The sequence below is a fragment of the Chaetomium tenue genome (genome assembly GCF_020726465.1).
Source record: "Chaetomium tenue strain MPI-SDFR-AT-0079 chromosome Unknown F5144scaffold_6, whole genome shotgun sequence".
NCBI classification, from domain to species: domain Eukaryota; kingdom Fungi; phylum Ascomycota; class Sordariomycetes; order Sordariales; family Chaetomiaceae; genus Chaetomium; species Chaetomium tenue.
Window position 1 is genome coordinate 257,068 of NW_027117334.1, and position 14,671 is coordinate 271,738.

The 14,671-nt window shown below is 56.0% G+C and overlaps 5 protein-coding genes across 5 annotated transcripts; 4 read left to right on the top strand and 1 right to left on the bottom strand.

The window, feature by feature from the left end:
- Position 1: 1 nt before the first annotated feature.
- Positions 2-2,089, bottom strand: F5144DRAFT_580864 (Dip2/Utp12 family-domain-containing protein). The gene has a single exon (XM_066789401.1). The coding sequence runs from the start codon at positions 1,616-1,618 to the stop codon at positions 392-394; it is 1,227 nt and encodes a 408-aa protein (XP_066639318.1). The 5' UTR covers positions 1,619-2,089; the 3' UTR covers positions 2-391.
- Positions 1,847-3,392, top strand: F5144DRAFT_333954 (uncharacterized protein). The gene is made up of 3 exons (XM_066784151.1): positions 1,847-2,036; positions 2,097-2,136; positions 2,492-3,392. Coding segments are annotated over exons 2-3 (600 nt in total). The 5' UTR covers positions 1,847-2,036; positions 2,097-2,134; the 3' UTR covers positions 3,090-3,392.
- On the top strand, positions 3,243-6,160 carry F5144DRAFT_495199 (uncharacterized protein; the record flags this gene model as incomplete). The annotated part of the gene is made up of 2 exons (XM_066786084.1): positions 3,243-3,346; positions 3,421-6,160. 2 exons carry the CDS (start codon positions 3,243-3,245, stop codon positions 6,158-6,160), a joined length of 2,844 nt encoding a protein of 947 aa, XP_066639320.1.
- A 3,663-nt stretch (positions 6,161-9,823) lies between these two features.
- Positions 9,824-10,645, top strand: F5144DRAFT_334077 (uncharacterized protein). Its single transcript, XM_066784152.1, has 2 exons — positions 9,824-10,089; positions 10,193-10,645. Exons 1-2 carry the CDS (start codon positions 9,977-9,979, stop codon positions 10,503-10,505), a joined length of 426 nt encoding a protein of 141 aa, XP_066639321.1. The 5' UTR covers positions 9,824-9,976; the 3' UTR covers positions 10,506-10,645.
- Positions 10,646-11,071: 426 nt separating this feature from the next.
- F5144DRAFT_580873 (uncharacterized protein) lies at positions 11,072-13,746 on the top strand. Its single transcript, XM_066789402.1, has 4 exons — positions 11,072-11,441; positions 11,518-11,766; positions 11,822-12,849; positions 12,924-13,746. Exons 1-4 carry the CDS (start codon positions 11,428-11,430, stop codon positions 13,373-13,375), a joined length of 1,743 nt encoding a protein of 580 aa, XP_066639322.1. The 5' UTR covers positions 11,072-11,427; the 3' UTR covers positions 13,376-13,746.
- Positions 13,747-14,671: the final 925 nt, after the last annotated feature.

Sequence of the window (14,671 nt, forward strand, 5' to 3'; positions counted from 1 at the left end):
GGCGGCGAGCTCGGGACAAGCATCGGCGAACTGGGTTGTCCGAGGCAATGCCGGAAGCGGGTGGGTCTCGGTTTTTCTCGGGATGCGGGCCTAGCGCACGACTGGGAGGCCGATGAAAGGTCACCGCTTGGATGGCGTTGAACTGCGGGCTCGTTCAAGGAGCAGAAAGTGACCATGGCCAAGGAACGGCTGGTCAATGCTCTAATTTTCGACACGAAGGGCCGTCGCCCAGACACTTTACACCAGGACCAACAGCGGCGCTTGGAGGGACGGATCCCAGAAAAGTGTTATGCTCAGTATTGCTCGCGTGGGATGCAAATTGGAATCCCAATTCTACAGCGCTTGCTTCCATGTTCTTGTTTATACAGTGTAAAACATCTCAGCCAGTCTATCACTTCCTCTTTGAGATCCTTTCGGACACTCGCCGCACTTTTGAAGGTGGCCTGGACGATTCGTGGTCGCTCTCTTCCTCCTCGTCCTCCTCGACATCGTCATGATCAACTTCGTCTTCGTCAAGGGACTCAGCGTCCGCCAGCTCCTCGTCTACCCCGTCATCGAATTCCTCATCATCTTCCTCTTCAGAATCTGAGATGACTGTCGCCCCAGCCGGGAAATCATCGTCCTCATCCCCGCCAATCCGCCCAATGGCCCCATTGGTGAGCGCCTTGCCGAGAGTCTCCTGGCCCTCCACGTACACGACACCCGGCTCGTCCACGTCTTCCTCCTCCTCCTCGCTAAACTCCTCCTCGTTCGCGCCGCGAATTCGGGCGGCGCCAGTCGACTTGATCGACTTCCGGAACCTCATCTGCGAGTCCAGCATATCCAACTTCCCCTTGAGCGCAAGCAGGCTCGACAGACCCCGAGAGCGCTCTTCCAACACCTTGCTGAGCTCCCCTAACCGGGCAACAAGGTCCGGTTGTGTGACGAGCGCACCGCCGTGCGCGACCAGCGTCCATTGCATCCACCTCATGAGCCCAAAGGCGCGGCCCGGCCGGCGGTGCATGCGCGCCGAGAGCTTGGAAAGAAGGGTGTTGGCGAGGGACGAGTCCAGGCGGTTAATGGTGTTTTCTATTATCTTGACGTCGGTCGTCTGAAGGCAGGATTCGAGCAGGTCCGCGTCGTCCGTCCGGAGGGCTTGCGTCAGCACTGTGCCGAGAGAGGTCGCGTTGGGCGGGGCTGTAGGCCGCTGTTGAACCGCCTGACGAGAGGTCTGAGTGGCCGCTGCCTGGGCGGCAAGGGAAGCGGGGACGTCGATCGTCGAGTTGCCGCGAACAAGATCACCAAAGGTCGGCGATGTCGGCTCGCCGTCGGAATTGTCGACCCCGTCTTGCATTACCGCGTCTGTATCCATCTCATCCTGAGTCCGCCTCGCCTTTGTGATCTCGGTGGAATTAGGCTGTTCGTTGGCCTCGTCTTCGCTTAGGCCCTCCTCATCGTCGTCGGAACCAGAAGGAGCCTCCATCTCGACATCTGCAACCGCTTTCGAGGCTGCTTTTGAGGACAGGCCCGTAGAGACTGCGGTTCTTGTCTCATCAATCTTGGTCCTCACCGGCGCTTTCGCGCTTTGCCTCACCACGGGCTTGGCGAGTGTCGCCGCAGCTTTGCGCTTCGTCGACATGTCAGGGTTTCGGTTTGCGCCGGTGGTCGGGTCTTCGTATGCAGCACAATACCGTAAGGGAGCGGTCAATTGCAATCAACTATCGCCTGGTCGCACTATGAGCCAAGAGCTCCTGGTCCTAGAGACGTTGCAGCTCGAGAAGAGGTAATGAAACTTGTGGTCGCTGGTACAGTGTTGCAGCGCAACGAAAATTTCGGGGTGCAGCCAAACTTTTTTTTGGGCAGTTTCCCTTGGCAGTCTGGCCAGCCACTAACTAAACTTCTTGTGGCTGACGACCCCGCCGCTGAGGCTTGTAGTAATCACGTGGGCAGCCTTGCGACCGCAACCAGTTGCACGTGCCAGCAATGGGTGGTTTCGTTCATCTGGCATTCGCGTCATTCTCGCGTATCGTTGAAAGGTGTTGGCAACGAAAAACTAGGTGTGTGGTTTGTTGTTCATATCAAGTTAACATATATCACGGTAAAATTAACCTACCCAGGTATAATTCATTTAACTGGTGAATGAACATAACACTCTATGTAAGTCCTTTGTGTGTGACACTTCCGCACTGCCATCGCATCCGGGGATGATGCGTCCCGGAGTATGCGTCCCGGAGTATGCGTCCGTCTAGCTTTACAAGGATGCCCCCCCCAAGAATCGCTCATCATATCTTGTGAAATCCAAAGATGCTTCAACATAGGTCTTGGAATTTGCCTTGACGGTCGCCTTAACGTCGTATTCATCTTCATAGTTGAAAAGAGTTCATCAAATTTGAAGAGATGACAAAATGTTTTGTGGGTCATTCGGGAAACAGACACAGCAGCCCACTTATTTCATTGATCAGCCAATGGCGTGGATCAGAACAAGCTGATAAGACCATCCCACCACTCACAGGCAGACCCGCCGATTACTTTGGGCCCGAGCAGCTCTGATAAATAGCCACCCGCTTCCGACCGGGACTGACACGCATTTTCAACCCCGATTTCTCGAGAGGTCACAGTACAAAAAACACACGGGCCCACACCGACTTATTCGACCAACCACATCACCAGTCTTAGCCAAGACAACCCTCGAGCCCCCGCCACTCCTTTGGATCCCTTGCCACACCAGCCACCAAACACCCGCAACCGAGTTTTTCCTTCCCGACCGACGCTGTTCTACGAGGCTGGCACCAAAAGTCTATAATTCTCAGCCTTCCCCCCAGCACCCTATTTTTCGCGAACTCGTGAGTGGTTGCCATTTTTTTTTCTCCCTTTCGCATTTCGCTTCTCGCGATCCAACGCGTGTGCACGGTCCCTCCCACGTCCCACACCCACAATACCCATTCCACTTCCCCGCCACGATTCGCATTTGCCTCATTCACACACAATCATCTCCAACGTTACCATCGCCACCCGAGGGCAGATTGTGCAGCGCATTCTATTTCAGCAGCTGCAACCAACGGAATCGACTTTCTGCACGTAATCTGCAGCGAATTTCCACAACCTGGTGAATTTTCGCGCGACAAACTGCGACCTGCACTACTTTTTGCGACCACACCCTCGATTTGCGATTGGCGATCGTGACATGCGTCGCTAACTTGCACCGGCCCCAGCCGATTTGATGTCGCATCGCGCCTAAGTTGCGCAACCACCGAATGGCAATCATGGCCACACAACAGTCAGAAGGCGCGCTTCTCAATGAGAAGCCGCTCCAAACGTCATTGGCGGTAGGCAAGGAAGGCCCCAACGGGGCGCTGGGGGCAAACGGGTAGGTTGCAAACATCCTTTTGTCGCTTAATCCTCCTGTTGTTGCATCGTATACTTATTTCATCCGCGCAACAGCCATACCATGCCGTCCCCGATTAATTCACAACCCGAATCCGATAACGCGCCCAAGTCAAACGGCGAGACACCTGCTGCGGATACCTCAATCGCCAAGAACGAGGACGCGTTCGCTGCGAACCAAGCCATACCCGGCGACGCGAATGACGAAGATCGGTCAGCGAAACCCAAGGGAGAATCCGAGCAAGACATCGCCAGTAGCATGGATAAGGTCAACATGGATGATGCTACTGCCACGACGCGCGACACTGAGATGCCCGATGCTTCAACTGAGCAGGCGTCCGAAGACAAGACGGAACCTCTTTCACCAAAGTCACACCCTCAGCCGGAGCCCGAGACTCAGCCCGACGGTCCGAGTAAAGATGAAAAGGTCGCCACGGACGATGTTGCGAAGGAGGCACCAGCAGTCCCTGCGGCCCCAGCCGAGAAGGAGGATACAACGATGACGGACACGGACAAGCAGACCGAGGCGACAGCAATTGAGGCAATCTCGGAAAACGCCCAGGATGCGGTAGTGACCACCGACACTCCTAAAAGCCTTCCCAACGGCGCGCCCACCCCCGCCGCCGACACTACAAATGGCCACGCCGACCCGTCTACCGACACCCCTCCACCTGCCACCACCGCCGACACAAGCATGTCGGACGCCGCGCAACCCCCCGCAAAGCTTTCGAGGGAACGGGATGAAATCGATAGCGAAGATGAACCCGTAGCGAAGCGTACCAAGGTTGACCACGCGGCCGACCAAGTGCAGGTGAAGACAGGCCCCGTTGAGGACCGCATGCAGGTCGACCAACCAGCCGCGGCCGGCAATGCGGAGCCGAAGAAACTTACCGATGATTCCCTCAACGACAGCCCGATCACAGACTGGCAGAATAAACAGATTCGCGCCGTCCTCGCCGGCGTCAAGAAGACCAAAGTCGGCGCCCCCTTCCGTCTGCCCGTCGAACAGATTTGGCCGATGGTCTGGCCCGAGTACTCGGCCAAGATCACAAACCCAATAGACATCAGCACCATGGAGAAGAAGTTGCGTGGTGACCTTCCCGCTTACACAAACATGGGGGGATTCAAAGATGATCTGGAACTAATGGTACGAAACGCGATTACCTTCAACGGCGAGGGACACGACGTGACGAAGCAGGCAACGGCCTGCCGCGATGCAATCCTCGGTCGGATGGCCCAGCAGTACGCCTCCGAGCCTCCCAAGCCGGAGAGGAAGGAAGCGGCCAAGGCGCATACGACCCGCCATGTTGAACCCCGTGCAGCCGTGCCACCGATCTCGACGGCGAGCGCAGGTCGTCATAGTAAAGGTCCTGCCGCCAGCCCTTCGCAAAAGGCCGTAGTAGAGTCGCCTGCCTTCGCCCTCCCGCCCGGAAACAATGGCATGCCGCTCATTCGGCGAGACTCGACTAAGCCTGACGGCCGGGCCAAGCGGCCGGTGAAGCCCGCGCACTCCAAGGATTTGGTCTACGACACAAAGCGCAAGAAGAAGCTTCCCCTCGATCTTCGCTTCTGCGACGAGTTGCTCACCGAGCTCCGCAAGACCAAGCATTATGACATCAACGCAGCGTTTATGCAACCCGTTGACCCGGTGGCGCTCAACATCCCGCATTATCACAAGATCATCAAGAAGCCGATGGACCTCCAGACCATGTCTAACAAGCTTGGATCTGGAGAATACCAGTCCTCGAAGGAGTTCGAGAAGGATTTTGACCTCATCATCAGGAACTGCAAAACCTTCAACGGGGAAGACCACGTTGTTTACAGTCAGGCGCTTAGGCTGCAGGACTTGTACCGTGCCGAACTCTCCAAGAGAGATGAGTGGATGGCCAAGCATGCGCCCGTGACCACCGCGGCAGTATCCCACTCCGTGGGCAGAGACGACTCCGACTCTGAGGACGCTGATTCCGAGCCCGACGCCGACGACGACGAGCGCAAGCTTGTTGAGAACCGGCTGGCTACGATCCAAAAGCGCCTGCAAGCTGAGCAAAACAAAGTTAATGAAATGGTTAACTCGGGCACGGCCGATATTACAGATGTTGAGATCGCACAGAGCGTTGTTGCCCTGCTGCAAAAACAGCTGATGGCCGAGCGGGCAAAGCTTGCGAACCTCCCCGTCAAGAAGGCAGGCAAGCCGAAAGCACCCAAGGCCAAAAAGGCCAGTGGCGCACTGCCTCACAAGAAGGCTGGTGGTGGTGGTCTGGGCGGCGGCGCCGTTAAGAAGAGCGGCGTCAAGAAGGCGATTCCTAAGAGGAAGATGGGGCCTTTGGAAAAAGAGATCATCATAGAATCGCTTGCTAGCCTCGACGGCCCGCTGCTTGAGCGGGCGATTGAACTGATCAAGAAAGATACAGGTCAGGGCGAGAACGACGCCGGCGAACTTGAGCTCGATATTGAGACCATCTCTGAGGACGCCCTCGTCAAACTCTACGACATCGCGATCAAAGCCAACCCTAACGCGCGGCTCGAAAAGGAGCGGCAGCGGGGCGTGGCCACACCGGCGCAGGCGGAGACTCCCACCGCCAAATCCAAGCAGCCGGCTAAATCTAAGAAAAACAAGCCCATGAGCAAGAGCGAGCAGGAGCGCCGCATCCAACAGCTCAACGAGCTCCGCGCTCAGGCGGGCCGCCAAGGCTCCGGAAGCCAGGAACCGATGGAGTCGATCGAGGGCAACGGAAACGAGCCCGCCGGTCAGCCTGAGCACGAGAGCGAAGACGAGGTCGACTCGGAGGAGGATTAACCGAGCACATCTCGACTGCTGCACTGCTTGTTCTCGAGCCCTTCAGTCCCATCCCATCGTCTCATGGGGCTTTGTCCAGTCCACATCAGCATCGTTATCAGGTCAGGGAAGGCGTTGGCGTTGGCTTTCCCGCTTCTTTACGGCCGCACTTGACTCGCCGTAGTTTGCCAGTACCATCAACACCGATAACGGAGACTTCTCGCCCTGGCCCTCGCACTTCCTTTTTTTGTCTTTTTTTTTCGCCCGCGATGTAGGAATATTCGACCGTGTGTACCATATTAAGCTTTTCTCGGTCTTGGTGGTGGCCAGGACCGCCTGCCACTTTGCAAAACCGCTTTATTCATGGCCAGCAGAGGCGGGCCAAGGTGGGGATGGGAGGGGCCGGCGCTCAAAAAAGGAATTTGAGGGAAGGGAAATAACGGCCATTGATCAATCCGCCCGGTCGAGCATCACCTCAACCCCAATCATTCGTCTGCCTGCGTCAGCGGCTGCACTGGCATCCGCCTGCACTTGCGCTTGCGGGCTCGGGTTTTGGGTCGGCTCCAGGGAGCGGGGAATGAATGGGTGATGACGGGGGGATGAAATCGGCGTTTTGCGATTGCAACCATCCTTTTGCTGCTTTCGCTTCAGCTCCGGCTTTGCGTGCGTGGTTGGCTGGTTCTGGTGCGGGTTCGTCGTTTTCTTTTTCCGTGCTCTTTTGCGAGGTCTTTAGGGCAGGCTCGGGTCTTCTGCCCTCTTGCTTCTTTCCCTGCGCTTGCAAGGGCCGGCGGCGGGCGGCGTGAGCTCTTTGCCCGTTGGAATTGGCCCTGACTTCTCCCGACTTTGGGCGGCGAGGGCTTGACGGGGGGCTGACTCGAGCGAGGGGGGAAACGGAGCGTCAAGCATGTTGGAGTTGAGACAGACAGAAGAAATCAGGCAAATAGGAGCATTGCTCCCCAACCCTTCCTTACCATGCGTGTGCCGTGTGTCGAGATGTGCTTTTTGTCGGTCTGCAGCGCCGAGGCCAGTTGGACCTGTTGCCAGATCTGTTGCCAAATCCCCTGAAGACAACATGACCGGTTGTCCCGCTTCTGCGGCCCGAGACGCTTGGTCAAACCTTGGTGGTGTTTCTTATTTTGGAGCAGGCTGCATGGCCTGCTGGGAGGGATGCTCCTGCGCAGCGCTGTGTGCTGGTGCTTCCGGGAGAATGGTCCGTACGATAAATGCCTCTAGCTCTATCGGCGGTCATGGTTCCGATATTTTTTGAGAGTCGTATTCGGATTTGGCTCTCTTGGACCTTGTTGCAGAAGCGAAGGGGATGGTGCGGTGCGGTCGAAGCGTGGTGTGCGGGCCGGCCCTTGGGGATTGGCATGGCCCTAACCGCCAGGAGCCCACAGGTGGTTGCTACCCCTAGTTCAGCGCCCCCCGAAAGGTGATGTGCCGCGGCGATGGAAACGATCGGGAATGGGCAGCCTGAGATAGGAAGAGGTCAGTAAATTGCGATGATTCCTGAGCATGGTAAAGCCGGCTTGTATACCATTTGCCCGCCGTGATGGTTCAGGGAGGCGATCCAGAGCCACCTATCCATGGCTCGAGGGCTCCCAGTCACGGAATGCTGTCCTGTCAACTGGCAATGCCAGCGGGCCAGCGCATCTTCCCGCCCGGGGGTCAAAATTGAAATATCGGGAAAAGTCACAGGGAAAGTGCGATAATTCCAAAAGTACCTGAAAAGAAGCTATTTGGCGATGGTGGACCCATGATTTGAGGTTCGTTGCGACTAGAAGTGGACGTCAACTGATGCGAAGAGGAGGTTGATGTTGGGTTGTCTGCTGATCTTGGGGGTCTCCTGGCTGTGCTTGTGGGCGGCAAAAGTTTCGCCCTTGAGGGGTTTGGTTGGCGCGGAGTGGAGCCACTCACTGGCTCGGGGCTTGGGCGATGCAGGGGCGGCAGGCAGGCCAAGCCGGGCAACACTTCAACCTGCAATCCCATCATCAAGAGAATCCATCACCTCAATTCTCCCATCTTTCCAATGATTCACCTGGAAACACAGCGCTTCCTCGGGCGCAGTTTAAATAAGGACCTCACCTTTGAATTGGCGAGTTCGGCTGCCAACCAAACATTTCTGCTTTATTGGTGACAAGTCAGTCGTCAGATATTACGTGACCCGTTGGCGAACTGATGGTCACATCTTTAACCATGTCATTCGAGAAGAGCGCAGGACGCTATTGACGTTCTCTGCATCCCTCTGAAATGACCAACTTTGCACAGTATAAATTGCCAATTGAGATTTCGGTTAAATCCACTTCCCATGCCGATGTGCCGAGAGCTAACATACCATTTGGATGCCATCTGGGCAGCCGACGGGGCCATGACTGAATCGAAAGACCACGAGGATTCAACTCAACATCTCCAACGCCCCGTTTTTATTGTATCTAGTATCTAAGTATGTCTCCATTTCGGTAAATACTTGGCATGCGGTCTCCTTTATTTGTGATCGTTACGAGTCACCGAGCGCTTTGCCTTTTTCGCTTCATGGTGGTGCTGGTGGTGATCGCGGTCTTTGTGGCGGCGACCCCCAGCCCCCTAACCGGGCCGTTGGGCGCAATACCACCGTTGTTGGGCTGCGAAATGTCCAGTTTATGTCTATGGTCCATGGGTAGTTTTAGCTCGGTGGTAAACATATCAACACCTCACGCATCCATTTTGATGTTGTGGGGGGCTTCAGAGACGAGCCCCGAATCCAAGTTGCGAAGCCACTACCCCTATTCCAAGTTGAATAGAAGCATCTGGGAAGACCGCACCACGAACTTAACTGCAAAGCATACAGCCTCATTAGACTGTTTCGTTTTAGGTCACTGCAGTCATTTCGTTCTCAGAGAAACGGTAACCTGTGAAGGAAACCATCTACACACAAGTGTCAAGTTTGCCATCCCATGGCCCCTTGAATATCATCTTTCATATCAACGATCACAGATAGCTAAACAACCCTCTTTAAGGGCAATGTGGAGTTTAATAACGTCGTCACCGACCAAGAACCGCCGGCTGACCTCCTCCTGGCGCCACTAACATCCGAAGCTGGACCCGAAGCTACTGCCCTTTCTTCCTGGGACCACAGCCACCATGTTTCCTTTGGTGAATGATGATACGAGATGGGAAGTAAATTACCCGTGCTGGAGGGCGACAGGCTCCGGAGTCGATTTTCTACGCGATGAGCCTTGAAGGCGCACTCTACTTACCTGACGCGGCACTCTACTTACCTGACGCGGGCCGACATGAATCGGGAGGGGCATATGCTGAGCTTCCACTATTAAACCTAGTTTTATGATTGCAAGGATGGGGAAGGCTATGTATGAGGGCTGTAGGGAGTTGTTTGTGTTACGAGAATGTGCAGGGCCGGAGACGTATAGCTAAGGAGGCTGACACGTCGGATTCGGCACGATGGTGCCTGATGGGCCGGTTGTAGGCAAACCGGAAGAATGCCATCCCGTGTTTTTGAGTTGCCGTGTGGAAGTTTGGACCTCTACGGGACATGTACAGTTAAATCCTTCCTAGATCCGATAGCTCCGCCCCTGGTGTGACGGCAACCCACTGGGACCGGGATTCCCGAACTTACTTGGGACGAGAAGGAAGGAAGCGGAGGATGCTCGGTGGTAACTTCTTACAAATGAGATTGTCAGCCCTGAGAGATACGAGTCTGATAAATATACCTTTATGAACCACCTGTGATACAGAAGACAGAAGGCCACACCAACTTCCCCATTCGTCGATTATCACCTCGACAGATTTCTTAAAAAGCGTTCAAGTTAGACAAAGGACTCAAACCTGAAGGATATCAACATGCTCGGAAAGCTCTTCCTCACTCTGGATGCGATAGGCCTCCTTTTCGGTGCGCCCATCGCCGACTACAACCACACGCATATCTTCAACCCACGCTGGCCGCCACATGCCAAGTCTGTCCTCCCCCTTCTCTTACTCACCTTACCCACTCAACCCAGCGAAGCGAGGTACATACACCCTCGACAGCCAACACCTACTAACCCACCCCATCCATAGATTCCACGGCGCCCAAACCATAACCCTCTCCGTCCTCCTCGGCCTCGCCACGCTCTACTACACATGGCGGCCCTCGCTGCTGCAGGCGGCATCCACGCCGGCGGCGGTCGCGAAGCATCGGAAGCAGGACGCCCTGAACGCGGCCATCTTCACGGGCACCATCTACTGGGTGGCCGGGCTGGCGTCGATCCTGTACCCCGGCACGGACGGCATCGACCCGGAGTTCGGGCCGTCGGGGTTCCCGCAGGCGCCGATTTTTGTTGGGTTTGCGTCGTCGGCTGTGTTGGGGTGGATGTTGGAGAGGAGGGCTTGAAGGGGAGGGGGGGGCTAATTCCTAGGTCCTGTTACGTTTCTGGGGAGTACATGTAGGGCTGTGTGTTGGCAAAGAAAATTAACAGCCTCCCGAAATAAGTAGCTTGTATGGTAGGTACTCCAAAGCGAGCTGTTTGTTACTGTTTTTTACATACAGTCGTATTTGCCCCTTAACGGCAAAATATGTCGGTGGTTATCCAGTCCTTGAGTCTGGTGTTATGTACTATGCCAGAGGGCAGCCCGCCGGCCTGATGCAAGTGGCTTGGGTCGTGCAAGCAAGGTCATTGCCGCCAAGAAACTCCCGTTGATGAGACAGCCAAGCGATTATTTCCCTGACGAGTTGACCAAGCCCGTGGTGATGGGTTCTCGCCTGGAAAGATGGTAGTGGGACCAATAGGGATTTCATACGACAAAAGAATCCTCAAATCTTTGCAAGAGTCGATCCAAAACCGGCCCGAAGAAGACCACCTGACGCCCTCGAGTTTGCCTGCCGGACCTGCCGGCTCGAAGCTTGGCAGCAAAGGTCTGCCACCATCGGGTTTACAGGGGTGTTTTAGGGCAGTGGACCGTCTGAATGATTGCGTCACAGCACGTTTCTTGGCAGACCTCATTGCTCTTTTGTTGGTTCCCCAAAATCCACATTCCCCTTGTCATGTCAAGTTTCTGGTACGGTCACGGACTGCACGAATTTTCTTCCAGAAACCCAAGGGGCGCTGCAATGCCTTCGGCGTCAGCCGAAGTGACATCATTGGGGTCCGCAATGGCTTGTCGATGGCCATTTACTGTGAGAAAATATATAGTTCCATGGCGATGATGTTCGGCCATGCCCCGTGCTTGCACGTCTTCCCATACACGTAGTGTGTTTTGTGTTCCCCATTGGATGAACACACCATCAAATCTGCCGTGAACTGTATACCGTCGGGATGCTTGGGAAAAGGTGAGTCCATACTTCCCCTGATGTTAAAACACCCATTGTCACCCCACCAACATCTAACTCCTCCTCCCCCCTTCAGGTCCATCCGCATCAATGGCGCCGACTGTGGCGTCGAGGCCCTCATCCTCGGGGTTATCACCTCGTTAGGGGGGTTCCTCTTCGGCTATGATACTGGTCAGATATCGGGCATGCTGTTGTTTAGAGACTTCAAAAACCGCTTCGGCCAGGAGGAGACACCCGAGGGGAGGGACTTCATCCCTATCATCGAATCGCTGGTGGTATCCCTGATGAGCATCGGTACGCTCTGTGGAGCCCTCACGGCATCATAGTAAGCCACGCGGCCCGTACTCCGTCTGAACTTTCCCATGGCTTACCCTGACTAGTACCGCCGACTGGTGGGGACGTAGAAAGAGCCTCAGCTTCGGCGTCACCATCTTCATCATTGGCTGCATCATCCAGATGACGGCCATGGACTCGTGGGTCCACATAATGATGGGTCGTTTCGTCGCTGGCCTGGGTATCGGTAACCTGTCCGTGGGCGTGCCCATGTTCCAGTCCGAGTGTTCCCCCCGTGAGATCCGTGGCGCCGTGGTGGCCTCGTACCAGCTCCTCATCACCTTCGGTATCCTCATCGCCAACATCGTGAACTTTGGCGTGCGCGAGATCCAGGACTCGGCCGCGTCCTGGCGCGTCGTCGTGGGCCTGGGCATCGCCTTTTCCCTACCGCTCGGCCTAGGCGTGCTCCTGGTGCCCGAGTCCCCACGATGGCTGGCGGCGCGGTCAAGGTGGGACGATGCACGAGTGTCGATGGCGCGCCTGCGGGGCATGAAGGATGACCCGCACCACGGACTTGTCGAGGACGATATGCGCGAGATGCGCGAGATCCTGGAAAAGGAGCGGTCCGTTGGCGTCGGTACCTGGGGCGAGTGCTTCATCCCGCGCAGCAACGGCGTGCCCAAGCAGGTCTACCGCACCATCCTGGGCATTTCCATCCACTTTTTGCAGCAGTGGACCGGCGTCAACTACTTTTTCTACTACGGCGCGACCATCTTCGAGTCGGCCGGCATCGACGACCCCATCCAGACCCAGCTGATCCTGGGCGCCGTCAACGTGGCCATGACCTTTTGCGGCCTGTACGTGGTCGAGCGCTTCGGCCGCCGCTGGCCGCTGATCATCGGCGGGCTTTGGCAGGCCGCGTGGATGGCCATCTTTGCGTCGATGGGCACCGCGCTAGACCCGGTAAACAACAGCACGTCGGGCATCGTCATGATCGTCTCTGCCGCCATGTTCATCGCCTCCTTCGCCATGACCTGGGGCCCCATCTGCTGGGTAGTCATCGGCGAGACCTTCCCGCTGCGGACACGCGCGAAGCAGGCGTCCATTGCCACCGCCGGTAACTGGCTGGGCAACTGTAAGGCACCCCCCCTTTTCTCACCCCCCACCCGCTTTCCACACCATACTAACCACCACCCCCCCACAAAACAGTCATGATCTCCTTCCTCACCCCCCTCGCCACCTCCGGCATATCCTACTCCTACGGCTACGTCTTCGTCGGCACCAACCTGGCCGCCACGCTCGTCGCCTACTTCTTCCTGTACGAATCAGTCTCGCTCTCGCTCGAGAACGTCGACGCCATGTATGGCCAGCCGCAGCTCAAGCCGTGGACGTCGCGCAAGTGGATGCCCGAGGGCTACCTCACGCGCATGGACCGCGACGAGGAGTTTTTTAGGAGAAGGGTGGATGTGGGTGATGTTGATGGTGAGCGGAAGCATGCGGAGGATTTGGATGATCGGACGACGGCCGTGCCCAGTGGGAGGCCGAGCCGGGCTGTGGATGAGCAAGGGGGGGAGGGGTTGGAGAAGAAGAGGTCGAGGAGTGGGGGGAGTGCGGATTTGCCGGCCGAGACGAGGGAGGAGAGGGTGCGGAGGGCGGTGTAATGCGTGCGGTTTGCTTTTGGTCGAGGATACTGCGTTGGGTATTGTAGGATACTTGTGCGGTTCAAGTTTCTCTGGTTTGTCTATCTTTCTTTTTTTTTTTTGTTGTGCGGTTCGAGACAGGATGCATGGTGTTTGGGTACCAATTTTGATGTCATACAAGCACAACAAGGAGAGCCTGTTTTGGTATGTAACAAAAAATACATGCGAGCAGAATACGTACCTGTGTTCAATCGCGCCCGCAATTACTCTCTACGGCACGCTGAATGCCCAAACACTTCACTTATCTAGGATCGCTCAGCAGAAAAGTAATAGCAGGCATATCCCAGGTTGCAGAAGCACACGGAGGCGTTCTTCGTCTGATCTGATGTCGTCTGAAAACTGAGAAGGGACCCCACCCGTTTTTGCTTTTGCTTCTCCAATTTCGACCCCGCAGCTCGGCCGAACAGCTCCCTCTCACCGCCAAGCACCACCCTGCCCAACCAACAAACACCCAACATCCAACCAAGAGACCTGTTCCGTCTCAGGCATTTGATTTGGTATCGCGTCAGGCCCATAAAGGCGGCAAGACCTGCGAATGTGCATGTCACCATGGCAAACGGTGTGCGACTCGGTGCGACCATCTCCTCGGTATCTAAAGACTCATCTGTATTTTGCCATGCTGCGTTGCTGGCGTATAGTGCGGCAATGCAGACAATGTAATTTCTACCGAATGGGATGTGGGCATCATTCCGCCGGATCAAGCAATGCATGCATGATGTGCGCTGTGGATTGCGGCGGCCAGCATGACCGGGACGAGGCATCAAACCGATGTTTCCGAGTTTTGTAGTGGGTTGGCTCCGTTTGTTTACTAATTTACGATTTGCTGTTATCCGAATCATCCCGACCCGCCCACCTATCCATTTGTGCCAGAGAAGTCATGCTGGCGCACAGCAAGACCATGGTGGCATGCGAGCGATCGCCATTTGTTGAATCCGCCGTTTGTGGTGTTGAAAATCAGATTCGATCTGGAGCCAGCCCCTGTTGCCAAACTGCGCTAGCGCCAGGTCCAAATCCCTGCTCTTTCGGCTCTTGTTCTTCTTCGTGTTCCACCTTCCCCGGTTGGTGCAGGCAGCTGCCCAATCACACCACCGCCCTTTCCTGCTGCTTGTCGGCTCGGGCGAGTTGGAGCTGGTCTGTTTGCGGGACCAAATCTGCACGGTCGGGTGATCCAACCGCCTCTATTCCCCAGACCGCAGCCCAGACGTGGAACAAGGCGCAAAATTTAATCGTGCCTTGCCGCGTCCAGGGTCACCATTC